At 57.6% G+C, this 15,994-nt stretch overlaps 2 protein-coding genes across 2 annotated transcripts; one reads left to right on the forward strand and one right to left on the reverse strand.

The window, feature by feature from the left end:
- The first annotated feature begins 1,639 nt into the window (after window positions 1-1,639).
- ELL3 (elongation factor for RNA polymerase II 3) lies at window positions 1,640-4,835 on the forward strand. Its single transcript, XM_066635396.1, has 11 exons — window positions 1,640-1,774; window positions 1,860-2,021; window positions 2,158-2,288; window positions 2,379-2,892; window positions 2,974-3,077; window positions 3,168-3,237; window positions 3,599-3,842; window positions 4,011-4,056; window positions 4,190-4,361; window positions 4,576-4,620; window positions 4,698-4,835. The coding sequence occupies exons 1-11, from the start codon at window positions 1,640-1,642 to the stop codon at window positions 4,833-4,835; spliced, it is 1,761 nt and encodes a 586-aa protein (XP_066491493.1).
- A 1,114-nt stretch (window positions 4,836-5,949) lies between these two features.
- On the reverse strand, window positions 5,950-15,112 carry PDIA3 (protein disulfide isomerase family A member 3). Its single transcript, XM_066634877.1, has 13 exons — window positions 14,831-15,112; window positions 14,314-14,392; window positions 13,957-14,074; window positions 13,398-13,502; window positions 12,291-12,420; window positions 11,155-11,271; window positions 9,837-9,962; window positions 8,716-8,898; window positions 8,426-8,534; window positions 6,939-7,067; window positions 6,648-6,727; window positions 6,363-6,420; window positions 5,950-6,263 (listed from the first exon to the last, which is right to left on the reverse strand). The coding sequence occupies exons 1-13, from the start codon at window positions 14,983-14,985 to the stop codon at window positions 6,144-6,146; spliced, it is 1,509 nt and encodes a 502-aa protein (XP_066490974.1). The 5' UTR covers window positions 14,986-15,112; the 3' UTR covers window positions 5,950-6,143.
- Window positions 15,113-15,994: the final 882 nt, after the last annotated feature.

The raw sequence follows: 15,994 nt of genomic DNA on the forward strand, positions 1-15,994 counted from the left end.
TTGGCTCTGCTGTTTTCTGCAGGGCGGCTTTTGGGTGGTGCTGGCGCTGCGTGCTTTGTGTCTGCACTGATGGAGTCACATCTGTCCTTGCCGAAAAATGAAGGAAGGCTAGTGCAATGTCCTGTCGGTGCCTGGAGTAGTGTGTGCCCCCAGGAAGAAGCACAGGATTTGGTGCCAGTCACTCATTGCGGTCCTGCCCATATTTTTCCCTCCTGCAGTTGTGCTGGTACCTGGAGGATGTCAGCATGGAGTTGCACCAGCAGCGGAGCAAAGTCCCCACCAGTGTTTTGTGAGGCTGGTGCCATGGTGGAGCTGGACTGTGGTTCTGCTGGCCCCCGAGGGACTTGCACTACAGCCACTGTGGCTCAGAGCTCCTTCCTGCAGAGCAGAGGCTGACCCTGTTTGGTCCTCCTCCATCCCAGTCAAGGTTGGGGAATGCTCTTCCCCCTTCCCTCTGTGGATTACTACCAAATGCCCTGGACCATAAGAGGCTTAGTGTGATGAACAGCACATGGCTGAGGACACACAGAGGGGCGCACTGGGACACGCCCTTGCCTCACTTCCTGAGCAGGCGGGAAGTCCAGAAGCACAGCCCACCTAGGTCCTAGCTGCCTTCACCCAGAGGTCTGTGGCCAGGGCTGGCCGCTTGTGGGGCCCAGGGGGGCCATCAGCACAGGAGGAGGATGGCCTGTCCAGAGCAGCTGCTCTTCCCTCCCAGCTGTATGGGCTGAGAGACCAGGAAGGGCCCAAGGAAAGGGGAGAAGTCAGCTCTGGGCCCCAGTGTCCTCTCCCCACATGACTGTGCCTGCCCCATCCCTGCTCTTTCAAATGGCAGAGAGCAGGGGTGGAGGTGAGTGGGATGGTGCAGCGGCCACCCACTCACCCAGCCTTGCACTCTGGAGGCTGGCTGGGGCCAGGCCTGCTGCTGAGATGCCTTCCGTGTTTCAGCTTTGTGGACAAATGACAGCTGGAGCATTGGGAGTGGAGCCAGGCCGCAGAGCTCAGAGGGGCCTCGGCTCCCCGTCCGGGCCTCAGGTGGCATCAAGGCTCCCCCTGCCTCGAGCAGAAGCTGCTTCCCTGGTTCTTGGCCTACACCCAGGAAGGGCCCACCTGGCCCTCTCCAGCCCTCCCCCTTGGCTGCCAAAGGTTGCCTGTGGCCAGCCTTCCTCGTGGGCTCTCAGTCCCAGCGGCCAGAGTTCCACGCGGGCCTCCTGTGCCCAGAGCACCAGCGCTCCCTCCAGGCCTGCACCGCGCAGGGCCAGGGGCTGCAGGACGACGGTCCGGGCCAGGGGCGTCAGGCCACGAGCTGCGCCGGTTGAGGTCCCAGCGCCTGTCCACTGCGTGTTGCCGCGGCGTGTTGCCGGGCGTGTTGCCGCGGGGCGGCGGCGGCGGCACCCCCGCCTTGCAAGGGGCAGCGCCCGCCCTTCGAGGACGGCACAGGCCGAACGGGGGAGGCGCGCTCGGAGCCTTTCCCTCCCCAGCCAGCAAGCGGCGCTGAGTCGGGGTCCGCTGGGGCATCCCCGCCTCGGCGCTCCTCCTCCCGACTGCGGCGAGTGAGAGAGCGGAGTAGCCGCCCCGCCCCGTCCCCAGACGGCTTCCCTCCCTGCCTCCTCCTCCGCCGCCGCCGCTCACTGCAGCCATGCCGCGGCCGTCGTCGGAGGGGCCGGCGCGCCTTTCCTACCGGCCTGGCTCCCGGGGCTCCCGGCTCAGTCTCTTCCACGTGAAGCTGACCGACGCGGCCCTGCAGGCATTGCTGGCCCACCGGCGGCTGCAGGTAAAGCTCGGGCGCGGCGGGGACGGGCACCCACCGGCCGAACACCCGCCGGCGCCTCTAACAGGCTGTCTTCCTCCCTCCGCAGGGAGTGCCGCGGCCCGTCATCGCCTTCCGGGGCAGCCAAGGGGTGAGTCCCTCGAGCCCGAGCTTGCGGGGCCCTCAGGCGCGCATCGCTCGCTCCTCCTCCTGCTCCAGCCGCTCTCGTGGCGTCCGCCCCGTCGGAAGCGCCTTCCACGCCCGGCGGAGAGTCCCGGGGCGGCCCCCACTCTTCGTTCACTGCCTCGATCCCCACGGCGGGAGGGGAAAGGAGGCGGGGGTGGTTGCCTGAGCACCAGCGCCCCGGCCTGACCCCGCGCGCTTCTTTTCTCCTCTCTGCCGGGCAGTACCTCCGGATTCCGCGGCCCCCCGGCGGCAGGCCTGGCCCGCGCAGCCGCCTGTTCACCTTCTACCTGTCCCGCTGCAGCCAGGAGAAGCCCCAGGCCAGCTTCGACTGCGTCCGTCAGTCCGCCTCCAGGTGGGCTCCCAGCAGGCAGGTGGGGGGCGCCGCGCGGGGGGCCAGCAGCCTTGGCCGGCCGCCCTGACGCCCCGCGCTTGTGCCAGGCAGGCTGGAGAGCGAAGGCGTCATCCGGGAGCGGCTCACCTTCTGCGCCACGGCGGAGGCCCCGGCCTGCAGGCTCCCCCAGCCGCGCGCGGAGAGAGGGTCCCGGGGCAGCGTGCCTGCTGCTGCCCCCCCGCGCCAGGGTGAGACGGGCGGGGGCGGCGGGGAGGGCGTCGGCTCTGGCGGGGCTGCTTCGAGGCGACCGCTCGCCCTCGGAAGGACGCGGCTCCCCGGCCAGCCGCTGTTAGCGGTGCGCGGGGGCGCGCCAGGGCAGCCTCCCCGCTCCGACGCCTCCCGGCTTCTCTCCGCAGAGAAGGGCCTTTCTCGTCCCCCGAGGGTGCAGGCTGCGACAGCTGCCGGCGGGGACGGTCCGGCGAGGGGGGAGCTGCGCGCCCTGGGTCCCTTCCTGGCGCAGCTCCTGGCCCTGCAGCCCCACCAGCAGGCCGAGCTCCTGGGCCGAGCAGAGCAGGCCGGCCTGGGCCCCCAGGCCAGGCTTCAGGGGCTGGTGGCCTTGAAGGAGGTGAGTAGATGGGCAGGTGCCCGGGAGGCTGCTGGGCGCCCCTCCCTGCCAGGGTCCCCTCATTGGCCTTTTGCCCCACAGGTGGGGCAGCTGCACTGCCGTGGCCAGGACGAGGAGCTGTTGCTGGGACAGGCACAGGAGGATGGCCTGGCCCACCTGACAGGGCCGGCGTTGCTCTCCCACAGGTAAAGCACTGGCAAGGGGCTGCCCCTTGTTGGCTCCGAGAGCGGACCAGCTACCCAGCCTTCACTGTGCCTTCCTTCCTTTCCTTCCAGGAGACGAGCCCGTCAAGGCTGGGCCCGGCCCTTCCCACCTGCCTCCCAGGCTGGCAGTCCCTCAAGGAGGGTGTGTAGCACACTTCTGGGGCAGGTGGTGCAGGGGAGGGGGGATGCTGGAAGGCAAAGCTGGCAGCAGCAAGTGCTGAAGCCATCTCCAGGCTGTGGTTGCATCACCTCCATGGCTCTAGGCTCCCCTCTGGATTTTCAGCCTTCGGAGGGCAGGAGGGAGCGACTGCCAAGGTCTGCTTGCTTCTCAGGGCAGGTTCGCCCTCCCTCCCCACAGCTGCAGTGCTGATGCCCACCTTGACAGCTGCCTTCCTAAGCCACCAGCCAGGAGCTGCTATGTCAGCGCCTCAGCCCCAGGGGAGCCCTGCTGGCTGTCAGGCGGTGCCTGGCATAAAACAAACGCTGGAGGTTTGCATTTCCAGAGCAGGCAGGCCCTGCGCGCAGCCCTGGAGCCACGAGCCACAAGGTGGCAGGGCCCTGGCTTCCCAGGAGCCGAGACCAGCTGGTGGGGACGCAAAGTGGCACCCATGGCAACCCAGAAGAGCCAGCCCTGCTTCAGCAGCATCACAAGACAGCTGCTCAGAATGGAGGAGGGAGAGGGAGAGGCTGAAGCAGACCAGCAGGGGGAGGCACTGCAAGCGGAACAGCTCCTCTCAGCTGATGCAGGTGAGGAGGATGCTAATGGGGCAGGTGGGTTTTCAAGCAGGCTGAGTGGAAGGCCGGGCTTCTTCTGGCTCTTTTTGAGACCTAAGGATGCCTCAAATACCTTGACAGGTGCAGTTTCCCCCAATACAGCCAGGGGCCTGAGCCTCTCTCTACGTGCCTCTTCTCCAGGTGGACATTGCCATGGTGGGCTCCAGGAGACTCCCGACTACTCCCAGTGAGTACGATTGGAGGCCAGAATAGGCTGAAGCTGCTGGCACCACTGCCTTGCTTTCCAACACACGTGCTCCATGTGTAAGGGCAAGGGGGACTGCCTCCTGGAGATAACTTGCTTCTTTCTGGGGTTGTAGGAACTATGGCCCCATCAGCTCCGCACAGCAATGCCAGGCCTACAAAGAAGCCTTCAGCACAGACTACGCTGAGTACCGGCCCCTCCATGCCAGGATTGCAAGTGTGAGCAGGAGGTTTGCTCAGCTGGGGGCCAGGATTCGAGTGATGCAGCGAGGGACTGAACACTACAAGGTGAGGAGAAAGCACTTGCCAGCTGTGTGTAGCCTCTGGCTTTTACAGGAGGCCTCTCTTTGCATGCCAGGGCATGACAAAACGCCACAGGCACCTTGTTGTCTTTAGTGCTCCCAGAGGAATCTGGTGGGCCCCTGGGCTGTGTCCAGCAGGGCAGTACTGCGGCGTTGACTCCTACTCAGGGTCACTCACCCCTCCACCTTTTGCATTTCAGGCACTTGAAAGTCAGATTTTGCAGGAATACCAGCAGTTCAAGCAGGTGAGGCTGGAGCAGAGTGCTGTTCGCTCTTGTGGTCCTTTCTTGGGCAGTGCACTGATATGTACTTCCTGCTGTAGGTGTACCCCAACTACCAGCAAGAGAAGCAGCATTGCGAGTATCTGCACAAAAAGCTCTCCCATATCAAGGAACGGATTCTAAGCTTTGAGCAGAGCCTGCCTGCAGCGGGGGCCAGAAGCTACAGTGGAGGAAGGTGACAGGCCTCGGACTGCAGCATCCTCCGGCCCAAGCTGTTAGATATGCTGTTCAGTGTCACAAACTGACCGACTGCACACAAAACTCCTTGATGGGCTCATTAGCAGATGTTGCTGCAGTGTGACACAGATGGAAAGTTTGTCTACCAGCCTTCATGGCTCTCTGGGCTCTAGTACCTTTTCTCTAGGGCTTAGAGCTTACTGTATCTGCACCTGTAGTCTCTGGCCTAGGAAGTGCAGCTCTGGGCCAGGGAGGGGTGTAGCTTCAAGTGCCTGCATAAAATCCTGCTCAGGTTAGTCTCTGTTCAGCCTCTTCCAGGTCCTCCCTTCTCCGCCCATACTAGGGCTTGACTGGCTCATGCAATGAAACTGAGAAGTGGCACTTCACACCATCTTGGGGCAGTGGCTTCCATAGACTGAGACAGCTTTCTAAGAGCACTGGGAGTTTCCAGGACTGGAGATCAACCACTGCTTACTTGGTACTGAACCAGCATGACTTGCTCTAGTTTCAGCAGCCATCTGCCTCTGCAGAGGAGCAACCTCTGCCTTTTGCTCCTCCATAAGAAACAGGAAGGTCAATGTGCTGAGCCCCTGGGCCTGCTAGAGCAGCCAGGCTCCAATGCAGCTGTGCTGGAGTCCTTTTATGGCCATTGAGGCTTACTGCCGACAAAGCAGCCCATTTGCCACTTCCTATCACTGTGGACCCCAACCCTATCGTATGAGGTGCCGACTATGGCATCTTCTGACTGAAGCCAGAAGGTGGTTAGAGAGGCATTTTCCCCAGTAGGTTCAGGGAGCACCAGTGTTGCTTCTGGAGGGACTTTCCAGCACTTATGCCTTTCCTGCTAAGATCAGCACCTGCAATTCTTTGAGAAGACCAGGCCATTAGGCACCCACCTGCCCACTGCAGCAGGAAAAAGCAATTCATTCTTACTCAGCAGGCAAGGAGGACAGCAAGAGCTGGGCAGGACCACCCTGAAGCCTCAAATCCTCCAGAGCAGCAAAAGCCCCTGCAGCAGCCCAGACTATCTTCTCCTCCCCATCCTTGTCACATAAAGCAGCAGTGGTTGGGGGCCAAGGGGGACTTTTATTTCAGCACTCTTCCAAATGTACAAAAATTAGAAAATAAAGCCCTCCCCCCCCCACAAACCAGTCCAGGGCCTCCATAGCCAAGGGGCAGGGAATGAATGCAGCAGCAGTAGGGGCCCCCATGCCACATGGCTTCACTCTCCCCAGCTGCTGCTGCTGCACAGGACTCTGGCCCCCATGGGGGCTGCAGGCCTTCTCCACAGACCAATGGGTGCCTGGCCCTCACAGATCTTCCTTGGGTGCCTTCTTCTTCTTCTTAGGCTTCTCATCCTCCTGCAGGATGGGTGGGTGTGTGGCCTCACGCTTCAAGTAGCTAATGAAATCGCTCACCTCGCGGCCTCCCTACCAGAAGAACACAAGAGGGGAGGTAAGCTGGCACTGCTACTGCACAGCCCTCTTCCCACTCCTGCTCCAGGAAACCCAACAGGCTCAGCAACTCACCTCATATTTCTTTGGACTCTGCTTGCTGCCCGAAGGCGCAAAATAAATGGTAGGGAAGCTGCCAACCAAGAGGAGGAGATAGTCAGGCCCCATGAAGTCCTTCTAGGCACATGATGCAACTGCCTAGCCCCCCCACTGCCACTAGAGCCCAAGAATGGCACAGCAGCTCTTGGAGGAAGCAGTATGGTAGTCCAGGGCCAGCTGCCTTCCCCCTTAAGTGCACAGGTGCCTAGAAAGGCTCATCCTGTGCAAGCCCAGCTGAAACCAGAGCTGCTCCCCACTCACCCTCGCACTTCGTAGGGAGAAGGCACATCGTTGGCTGTTGCATCCATCTTGGCGATGATGATATTGGGATCTTGGCCAAGCTGTTAAGAGAGAGTAGGCAACACACATCTCCTGGCAGTAGACCAGGCAAGTCCCTCCCTGCTGCTCCATGCCCAGAAGGGAGCAATCCGACAAGAAAGCTGTTCACCTGCATGCAAACCCCCACCCCCAAGCATCTGCTGGCAAAAGCCTTTGGGAAGAGATGCCAAGCTCAGACACACTGCTGTTGCTCCCAGCACCAGTCAGACCTACCTTCTCTCCCAGTTCCTTGTACTTAGGTTCCAGATTCTTGCAGTGTCCACACCAAGGGGCATAGAACTCCACAAGCACATCCTTGCCTTCAGCATTCACGATCTCATCAAAGTTCTCAGCCACAACCACCTGGAGAGGAAATGTGCAGGGGCTAGTGAGCAAAGCCGAGACCCAGTCAGCACCTGAGGTCGCCTCCATGCACTGGGCAGGCTGCATTAAAAAAATGCACAAAAAGCCACCCTCCACAGCCAGTCACACTGCAGCTTTATACAAACATGCATAAAAACGTCCCTAGCAGTGGTAGTACCTCATGTTTTCTTAGCCATGAACCACCAAACGTAAACGTATCACTATACAGGTGGGCCCCCATGTCTGTGGTTTCAATTATCTGTGAATCCGTCTCTCCCCCCATGCGCATTAACATCAGTTCAAAGCTTGCCAGGGCAATGCAGATCCTGCTTAAACTGCTCTGAGGGGTTAAGCTTATGGTGCAATGTCAACAGGCTGCCAGAAATCTAAATACTGGTATAAACTAGCTCTAACATTAAATAGTAAGTGGTTAACTTCTGTTTCCTGTTTAACATTAGAGCCAGTTTAAACAGGTTGATATTGTGCAAAGTCAGCTTAAACCCTCAGAACTTGGCATCCTTCAGTCTCGGAAGACTATGGTATCACGCTCTGAACGGTGGTTCTGGAACAGAGCGTCCTCTCCAGTGCACGAAGCCTGGGTAAAGTAGATATGGAGGATAGACTGTTACCCATGCAGCAAATCCCCCCTCTCCACGTGGCTGAAATGAAAGTTGCGGTGTCACAGGAGTTGCCAGAACACGACTGTGTTCAGCCATGAACTGCCTCAGGGACTCTGGCTCCGGATTTTGCCTCGAGGTTGACTCCTGAAGCCTCTTCCATAACTGGATGTAGCCACAAGGCAGTGGAGGTTTGGGATCAGAGTGTTCCTTCTTTCAGATGAGCTGCCTTCCCAGGCTACCGAGTCCCAGAGCAAACTCTCTAAACCCTCAGAGCAACCTGTTTAACCCATCTGTGCCCAGATCACAGGTGTACAGATTCAATCCCTGTTGCATATATGCTACATTGGGCAGAAATGACTTAAAACAGGATAGATGTTGCCTTGGTAAGCATTGAAACTAGGTCAATGCGTGCCAGGAAACCACCACTGAAACAGGCGTCCCCATACCTACAGTTTCTGTATCCGTGGGGGCAGGGTCCGTGGAACGGATCTCCCAATGGATACAGGGGCATGCCTGTATTGCACTGCAGGACTGTTGCTGCACACAAGCTCACTGCACATATTTAAGGTTACGCATAACTTCAGAGATCTGCACAGGCTGGGAATGAGGGGACATGTGCATCAGCAGTGCACCACAAAACTGATCGGCCACCACAAAAAAGAGGATAGCCTGTCTGAAGCCAGTGCCAGCAGGGCATCCAACTGGGGGAAAGACACACAGAGTAGCAGCAGCTCCTACCTTCACAGGCCCGTCATTGTTCTCGGGGATGGGCTCTGACTTCAGGTATTTTTTCAGGTTTCCATCAAAATAATCCTGGAGAAATCTTTCTAAGGCCTTCCCATCACGACTGCACCACACACACACAAAAACAACATTTCAGACAGTGTACAACCAAAGCAAGGCTGTAGTGTGCTGTTTGGTGCCCATGCTGTAGGCCAGCAGGTTTGCTGGAGGGTCTTCCCCCAAAACAACTCCAGAGAAGGGGGGCACCCCAAGGCTCACATGTGGCTGTCAAGGGGTGGACTTACGAGAATTCCTCCTGCATGACGTATTTCTCCCCCTTGACAGTCCTTATGGCAACAACAGGGACATCGCCAGCAGTGCTGTCCAACCCAAACTCAGAGAGCTCATGGCCAAATGTCTTTCGACTGGCCACAGCAAAGTTGAGTTTATGTCCAGCATTCAGGAAACTCTGGGCCACCTTCATCACTCTGTGGAAGAAGAGATGGATACAGACTGAAAGGAGCCCCAGTCAAAGCAGGAAGTTGCTGCAGACGGTCAAGGCATGGAAACCTTCCACAGCCAGGCAAAAGGTTGAATCCAGCCCTGTTTCCGACATGGCCAAGAAACAGAACCATTAACTGGAGCCAGCAGAAAGGAGAACCACACCATATACTAGTTCAGGTCCTTGGTGACCAAATGCCCCAATGCTTGGAAGAGAGCCCAGCGGAGCCTCCAAAAAGGCAGTTGAGAAGGCAAGAGTACCCAGCACTGCCCCAACAGGAAGGTCATCCCTAAGCACATAGGTAGAGCTGCTCCTTCTGCAGGGTTCACAACCCAGGGTCAAGCCAGGGACACTGGCTGCCCTACTGGAAGATGCCTCTGCCCCAATCTGACCTGGCAAGGTTAGAGTCCAACCCTTGACTTGGGAAGCCTCTGTTCAGACTGGTCAAACCCTCCAAACGCTTGCTGTGGGAGGAAGCCTGCCAGGGACCCCATTCTCAGCTGACCAAGTCCTTCAGCCCTTACTCACCTGGATGGTGCACATGTAGGACATGAGATTCCTAGCCCCTTTCCCAACAACCAAAACAACTGCTCCTCTACGTTCCCCTGCAGGAGTTGCTTCAGACAAGCAGCACCACTACCTCACACCTGCGTCTCCCCCCCCCCCCCGAATGCAAAGGGAGAGGTCCACCACCTTCAGGCTGTACGTGAGCACTCTCTTGCTGGCTTCTTTCCCTTGCCTCCTAGTGGGAGAAAGTGCTCCCTGCATCTAGCCTGGCCCCACCACCAGCAATGTAGCTCTTACCAGCTCTCTACTACTGAACCAGCTAGCTTGAAGCCGAGCTCCATACAGAAGAGTAGTGGCAGCTGCCCTCCTCAGTTCCTCATGATGGTCTCCTGCTACCACCAGCACCAGGTTGCTCACCTGTTGCGCCAGTAGTTAGAGCCTTTGGGATTCTTCTCGTAGTCCACGTCATAATAGGTCACTAGCAGATCCTGTCCTTGGATCAGCTCCTTGTTGTCTTCAGTCATGTGCGGACAAATGCCAAAGCTAAAACATAGAAGTTGCACCCCCCAGTGGTGTCACTCCGCATCATCCAGTGTGATAACTTAAAGCGTCACCGTCTTTAACTTTATTTTATTCTTGTATTCCACAGTACAGATCACCCACCCAAAACACCAAGCTACTCCTACTTAACTTGCCTAGCAACTTAAGAGTGCTAGCCCCCAATGCTATGTAAGTGGACTAGAAATAATTTGCAAGTACTATGGATACTAAACTCAAACAGGACACACACCTGCAAAATTGCTGCAAATAACCTCTCTCTGCAGCCATGGGCCAATGTCTCTGGCCCCTAATCGCTGGCCAATGCCTGCAAATAGCCATCCCTTCGGCCGTGAAAGCCTGGCAGCATCCGTGCTACAAATAAACCACTACAGTGGTTTTAGTGAATGAAGATGGAAGGATGGATAAAGCAAGACAGTAATCGAGCCTATATGCACGCTCTTAAAAAGTATACTGAGAAGAGCAGGGGAGAGCTAGAGAGAACAGCAACCCTGAAAAGGAATCAGGAATCTAAGGCCCCAGGTCCAGCTGAACAGTGATCAGTGCCAACAGGTGCACAGCTGCGCTCAATGACAATTCAGCAGGCAAACTAGCCAATACTTCATCATGCTGAGAGCCCAGGGAGGAAGAAGGCTTCTTTGTGACCAGCCCTAGACAGACTTCCCTGCTTGGCTAAAAATGGACCTCCTGCCTGGTCCTGGCAGCTGCCAAGGGTGGAAGCCAAACTCAGTGAAAATGATAACTGCAGGATCTCTGAGGCGCCCCTAAGCTCTGAGATCATGGCAGGGGACATTTGGTGGCAGCAGAGACCAACTCTATCACAGTAACTACAGTTCCCATGAGGCTGTGGGGGAATCAAAGGCACTGGTCAGGTTTTGCATTTGACTAATGGTATGGCACCTGCTACTTCACTTTGTTTATCCCTTCATCAAGGCTAGTGCAGAAGGCCAGCCACCACCCTGGGGAAAGACCACTGCTGTAGCCCCTCCCCTGCAGAGACTCGTGGGCAGCGAAGACCTGGTTTGGAGAAGAAAATGGCCCACCTTCAGGTGTTGCCACCTCTGACGGCATGATCTGCATCTCCCGCACCTGCTTAGTGATGCTAGTGACTGTCCAAATGCCATCTACATACAAAGCAAGACATGTTTCCAAATAGGAAAGAAAATGCCGCACTCACATGTTTTCCTGTAGAAATTTTTTGATCTTGCCTGTAGTGAACTTATCTTCTGGGTATCGTACAGAGTTTGCCTCAAACTTGTTTGCCAAGTGCGGAGGACGGAAGAGGAAGATGTCTCTGAAAAAAGGACCGTAACAGCCACATATATTACGTATGCTACATGGTAGGCCACATAGTAGGCCGCGTATACACCCCTCAAGACAGTGCTGCTTCAACCATAGCACCCAATCCAACCAGCTGGCAGGAGTCCCAGCTGCTTTGAATTCCCCAAGGAAAAGCTGACAGACAGCAAACAACTCAAGCTGTGACTTGCCTGCTTCCTACAGGTAAACAAGCCAGCACAAGCCCAGCAGGGACCCAGTTTTGCACTAGGAGTGATAGTACTGTACGTACCAGTGTGAAAAGTACAACCCATGGCCTGAAAATGACAATTGCAACAGCAAAGCTTAACTAGACTTGGAATCTGCTTCATACAGCCAGCCCAACCAAGTCAGACAATATCCTCTCTGAGCAACCTGCTGCAAGCCCAGCTACTTACAAAGAACAACTTGCCACACAGGCAGAGTTATGAAGAGCGATGATCAGGCTCAGGGAGGAGCAGATGCAGACACATGGCACCTGAGCATGCCCCTTTCACTTTCCCTACACCAAAGCACCCCCCAGCTTCCATTGTTTGCCCCTCCACCTCCAGCCTCTTCACAACTTTCTGCTGCTGTCCCACACCCAGTCAGGCCAGGTTGATGGTGCAGTAGCCTGCAGGCAAAGAGCAAATGCCTGCACAGGCACAACCTCCTGACCTAGAGGCCAACTGAAATTGTTCCCAGGATCCCCAGAGTGTAAACCTCTTGACTGTTATGGGATTTCCAAGGACCAAGGGTTGAATGGTTCAGTAAAAGCCAGCCTTGTGCGTCTAATTTTTCTACTCAGCTCATTTCTAGGCTATTTTGAGTCCTGTAATAGCCAATTATGGGACAAGGTAGATCTGCTGAAGCCCATGAGCAGGTCCAAAGGCAACAGGACATGTGTGAATCTAAGACAACTTCCTTCACCCAAGCACTCTGGGCATTTAGTACCATCACTGAGTTTTCTTTGTAACTGGGACAAACTGAGAATCAAGATCTCCCACAAAGACATACTCGCCATCTGAATCGTATTTCTTAATAAGACCCTCATCGCTGGTGTGTCCAAAGCGGTAGTGATCCCGCAAATTGCTTGCAGCTTTCATGAACTCTGAATGTGCATCACCAAAAAGTTCTTTGAAAAATCCTGCACAACACCACAAAGAACAAATCAGTGTAAAACAAAGAGAAGCAACAGAATGCCAATTTTTTACCCACTTCCCCAATTTAGAAAAAATTCACCAGCCAGCCCAGCCACACGCATGAGCAGGCCAGCTCTCCAGGACCATGCCTGGCCCCTAACCTCTAAGAGAGGCTTGCAAGAACCTTGGGTAAAAAGTGGAAAGGACCACAGAGCCACTCAGGTTCACACAATGGCCTAGATGCAATGGAACACAGGTAATGCCTGAAGTTGCTCATGGCCACAGGCTGGATTCATGCACACAGTGCCATCTAACATCAGAAGCTCCAGAATGGAGATTCTCAAACTGGGGTGTCGCAATGCCCCTGCCTATCAGCATTAGCACCTACCCTCTTAAGGAGCAGGGGAAGAGGAAGAGTAGCGATGCAATCCCCAGAATCACTAACAGAACAAAGAGGAGTGCTTTTGCTTGTTAAGAGCTGGTGCAAGGTCCACAAATTGCGGGGAGACCCATGCAGCCCTGAAAATACTGAAAAAAGTTATCACAAACCACTTCCCCAAACTTGGAAACCTGCGGAGGGCTGTGTGGGGCTCCCTGCAACTCCTGAACCCTGTACCAGCCTTCAATAAGTAAAAACACCAGCCCTTCACAATGCGATCCCGAGAATTGCGTCGTTGCCTTCGCCCCCTCCGCTGCAAAGACTTGCCTCAGGAGTTTGGAAACCCCTGGACTAGAGAAACTCTCCTGCCATTTGGCATAGAAAGGAAAAAAAGGAATCGTTTGCATAATGATTTTTCCTTTTTTTTCAGCCTTCAGAAACAGTAACACTCAAAAAATTCACAATTTAAACCACAAACAAAAATCATTTCCCTTAAAACACGAAGCATAACAAAAACTAAAACACTAACATAAAAGCAAACATACACATGTCCAACAGATAAAAGCAAGAGGCATGTTTCAACTGGATTTCCCAACTACATACCTACCACCGCAGCATCTTTCTCACTGATAAATCTCTCAAAGTCATCAGCACGAATAGCAACTGAGGCAGGCCCAGCTTGTTTCTTCAGGTGGCTCACAATTCCATCTGAGAAAAGAAAGCAGGTATCCAAGTCCCTAACAAGAGAACCAAATCCCTAACAAGAGGATGGACACAGCCAACAGAGCCACACGTTGGTCACCCGCATTAAGCCATTTCTACCCAACACTGCGTATATGTAGCAGGGATCAAATGTGTTCATCAGTGGGGTGGGCAGAAATGGGTTAAGGCCCCGTTCAGTCCCCCAAGGCAGAACAGCAGCAAGCCTTCACTCTCAGGTCATGACCAGGCCCCTTAAGCAACAATGAGGAACTGCTGTGTTCCTCCCCCACCCACATAGGACTGCTGAGCACCAAGCGCCCAGCAAAGAGCGAGAGGAAGGTGTTCTGTCATTGCGACAGGCAACTCTTGACTGCTGCCGCTGAGGCTCACGTGCTGAAGCTCTGTAGTCTGAGCACCTGGCCGGAGACTACAGCTGAGAACAAACGGAAGCCGCCCTCACCAGCTGTCCTGGGACCATCGTAGGTGCCGGACTCCTCCCCGTTCCTGAAGATTTTGAGTGTGGGGTAGCCGCTCACTCCATACTTGTTGCAGGTGTTGGAGTTTGCTGTGCAGTCAACCTAGGAAGGAACACAGGCGGGCTCTCCCTAGGCTGGCGTTCCAGGCTCCCAGGAGCAGCAGCTGCTGGAGACCTCAACACCGCCGCCCCAAGAAGCACGGAAGAGCAGCGCCACCCAGCCCTTCCCTCCGGCGCCTTCGCTAGGCAGGCTCTTCCCCCGCCAGTCCGCAAGGCCGGCGGACTAAGAGCAGCAGGTTCTCCGGGGCATCTCCGCAGGCCCGCCCCACCCGCACGACCCACCTTCACGAGGGGCACAATCCCCTTCAGCCTGGTGGCAGCAGACTCGTACTCTGGCGCGAGGCGCTTGCAGTGGCCGCACCTGGGGAGGTGGAGAGGAGTGAGGAGCGCCTCCCGAGCGAGGGCTGCTCTTTCCCGCGCGGCAGCCTACGCAGTGCCGCCCCTTCCGCCGGCCGGGCAGGGCCCGCACCAACGAGACCCAACAGCTCTGCGGCAGAGCCCCCGCCCAGGCGCCTGGCTGAGCGCTCCGGTCCCCGAAGGCCGCGCCGATCCCGTCTACGGCGGCAGCAGCGCCGGCCAGTCAGGAGCAGCCACGGCGCGAGGTCCCGCCCAGTCCGGACGGCCGCGCGCTGCATGCCGGGGGCCGCAGTCCCGGCGCCTGGGGGCTCGCTCCCGCACCCGCCCCCCGAGGGGAGAGGGCTCCGCGCAGGGCCGGGCTTCCCCGGCGAGCGAGCGAGCGAGCCTCCTGCCGCAGCCCACCCGGGTGGAGGCGGCCCTCAGGCGCGGGCGGCGGACGCACCACGGGGCGTAGAACTCGACGAGGGCGACGGAGCGCTCGGCCAGGCCGGAGTCGAAGTCGTCGTCGCTCAGCTCGAGCACGTCGGAGGCGCGGCCGGGCCGGGGCGCCAGGGCCACCAGGAGCAGCAGCAGGGCCGCGGCGGGGAGCGGAGCCATCGGGCGGGCAGGCGGGCGGTCCTCCTTCTCCTGGGTTGTTCTTATGTTCTTCTTGTGCTGCTCCGGCGCTGGCAGCGACTTTCGCTTTCTTCGGCCCTCGCCTCCGCGGGAAGCTAAAGAGGCGGCGGAAGTCCCGCCCCCAGGCGAGACGGGCCGGGCCTGCAGTGTGGCAGCCGCCCATTGGCCGGCGCGGAAGGGGCGGTGGCCAATGGGCGGAGGCGCCGCTCGCGGGGGCGCGCGTTCTCCCCTTGTTGCCGTGGCGACGCCCCAGCCGCCGCGCGTCTAGCCCAGGGAAGCCCGGAGCCAGGCCGCCCCCGCGCCCGCGAGCGCGTCGCCACGGCTGGTGGCAGCGAGCCCGGGGGCTGCGCGGAGGCCTCGTCCGGGCAGGAGGCCGCAGAGCCCCTCGTCACCTCCTGCGCTCCGGGCCTGCCAGGCTCAGCCCTCCGCAGGAGCAGGGAACGCGAGGGAAGCAGCGGCGTTTGAGTGCGGGCGGCAGGCCTACCCTGGGCAGGGCGAGACGCTCGCTCGGCCCCCACCAGCTGCCTACAGCCGCCGTCTTACCAACAGCTGTGCGCCTGACCTGCAGAGCTGTGGCGGGAAGTCCGGCACGTCTTGCTGGTGGAGCTCCTCAGGCAGCCCAGATACGCTGCTGCTGGTGGAAAGCCCGCACTGGCCTGAACGGAAGGGCAGGCAGAGCTCCCTGGTCTATCCTGTTCACAAGGAGCTGTTTGTCAGAGGGAGCCAGGATGGGGCGATGGACTGGAGGCCCCGCTTCAAATCTCTGCTCCTTCCCGAGTGACCCTGGGCTAGTCACCCCCTCGGGATACAGAGAACAAAAGGGCAGGAGCGACACGCCCACCCTGCGCTCCTTGGCGGAAGGGCAGTAGAGAAAGCTGCCTATTTCTGTTTTGGAAACCTGTATTGAGATGCCCCACTGCCCGCCACAAGCTAGCTGGACAGACAAATCCTGAGCAGCAGGTGGCACTGCAGCAGTATTTCGTGTTCAGCC

The sequence above is a fragment of the Tiliqua scincoides genome, chromosome 8 (assembly GCF_035046505.1).
Source record: "Tiliqua scincoides isolate rTilSci1 chromosome 8, rTilSci1.hap2, whole genome shotgun sequence".
In the NCBI taxonomy this organism is placed as follows: Eukaryota; Metazoa; Chordata; class Lepidosauria; order Squamata; family Scincidae; genus Tiliqua; species Tiliqua scincoides.

Coding starts and splice junctions, on each gene's coding strand:
- ELL3 (XM_066635396.1), top strand. CDS start 1,640: ATGCCGCGGCCGTCGTCGGAGGGGCCGGCGCGCCTTTCCTACCGGCCT. Junction 2,893..2,973: donor GGCTGGTGGCCTTGAAGGAG/GTGAGTAGATGG, acceptor TTTGCCCCACAG/GTGGGGCAGCTGCACTGCCG. Junction 3,238..3,598: donor CTGGCAGTCCCTCAAGGAGG/GTGTGTAGCACA, acceptor TTGCATTTCCAG/AGCAGGCAGGCCCTGCGCGC.
- PDIA3 (XM_066634877.1), bottom strand. CDS start 14,985: ATGGCTCCGCTCCCCGCCGCGGCCCTGCTGCTGCTCCTGGTGGCCCTG. Junction 8,899..9,836: donor TCTAACTACTGGCGCAACAG/GTGAGCAACCTG, acceptor CTTCTTCCACAG/AGTGATGAAGGTGGCCCAGA. Junction 6,728..6,938: donor ACAAGGAACTGGGAGAGAAG/GTAGGTCTGACT, acceptor CTCTCTTAACAG/CTTGGCCAAGATCCCAATAT.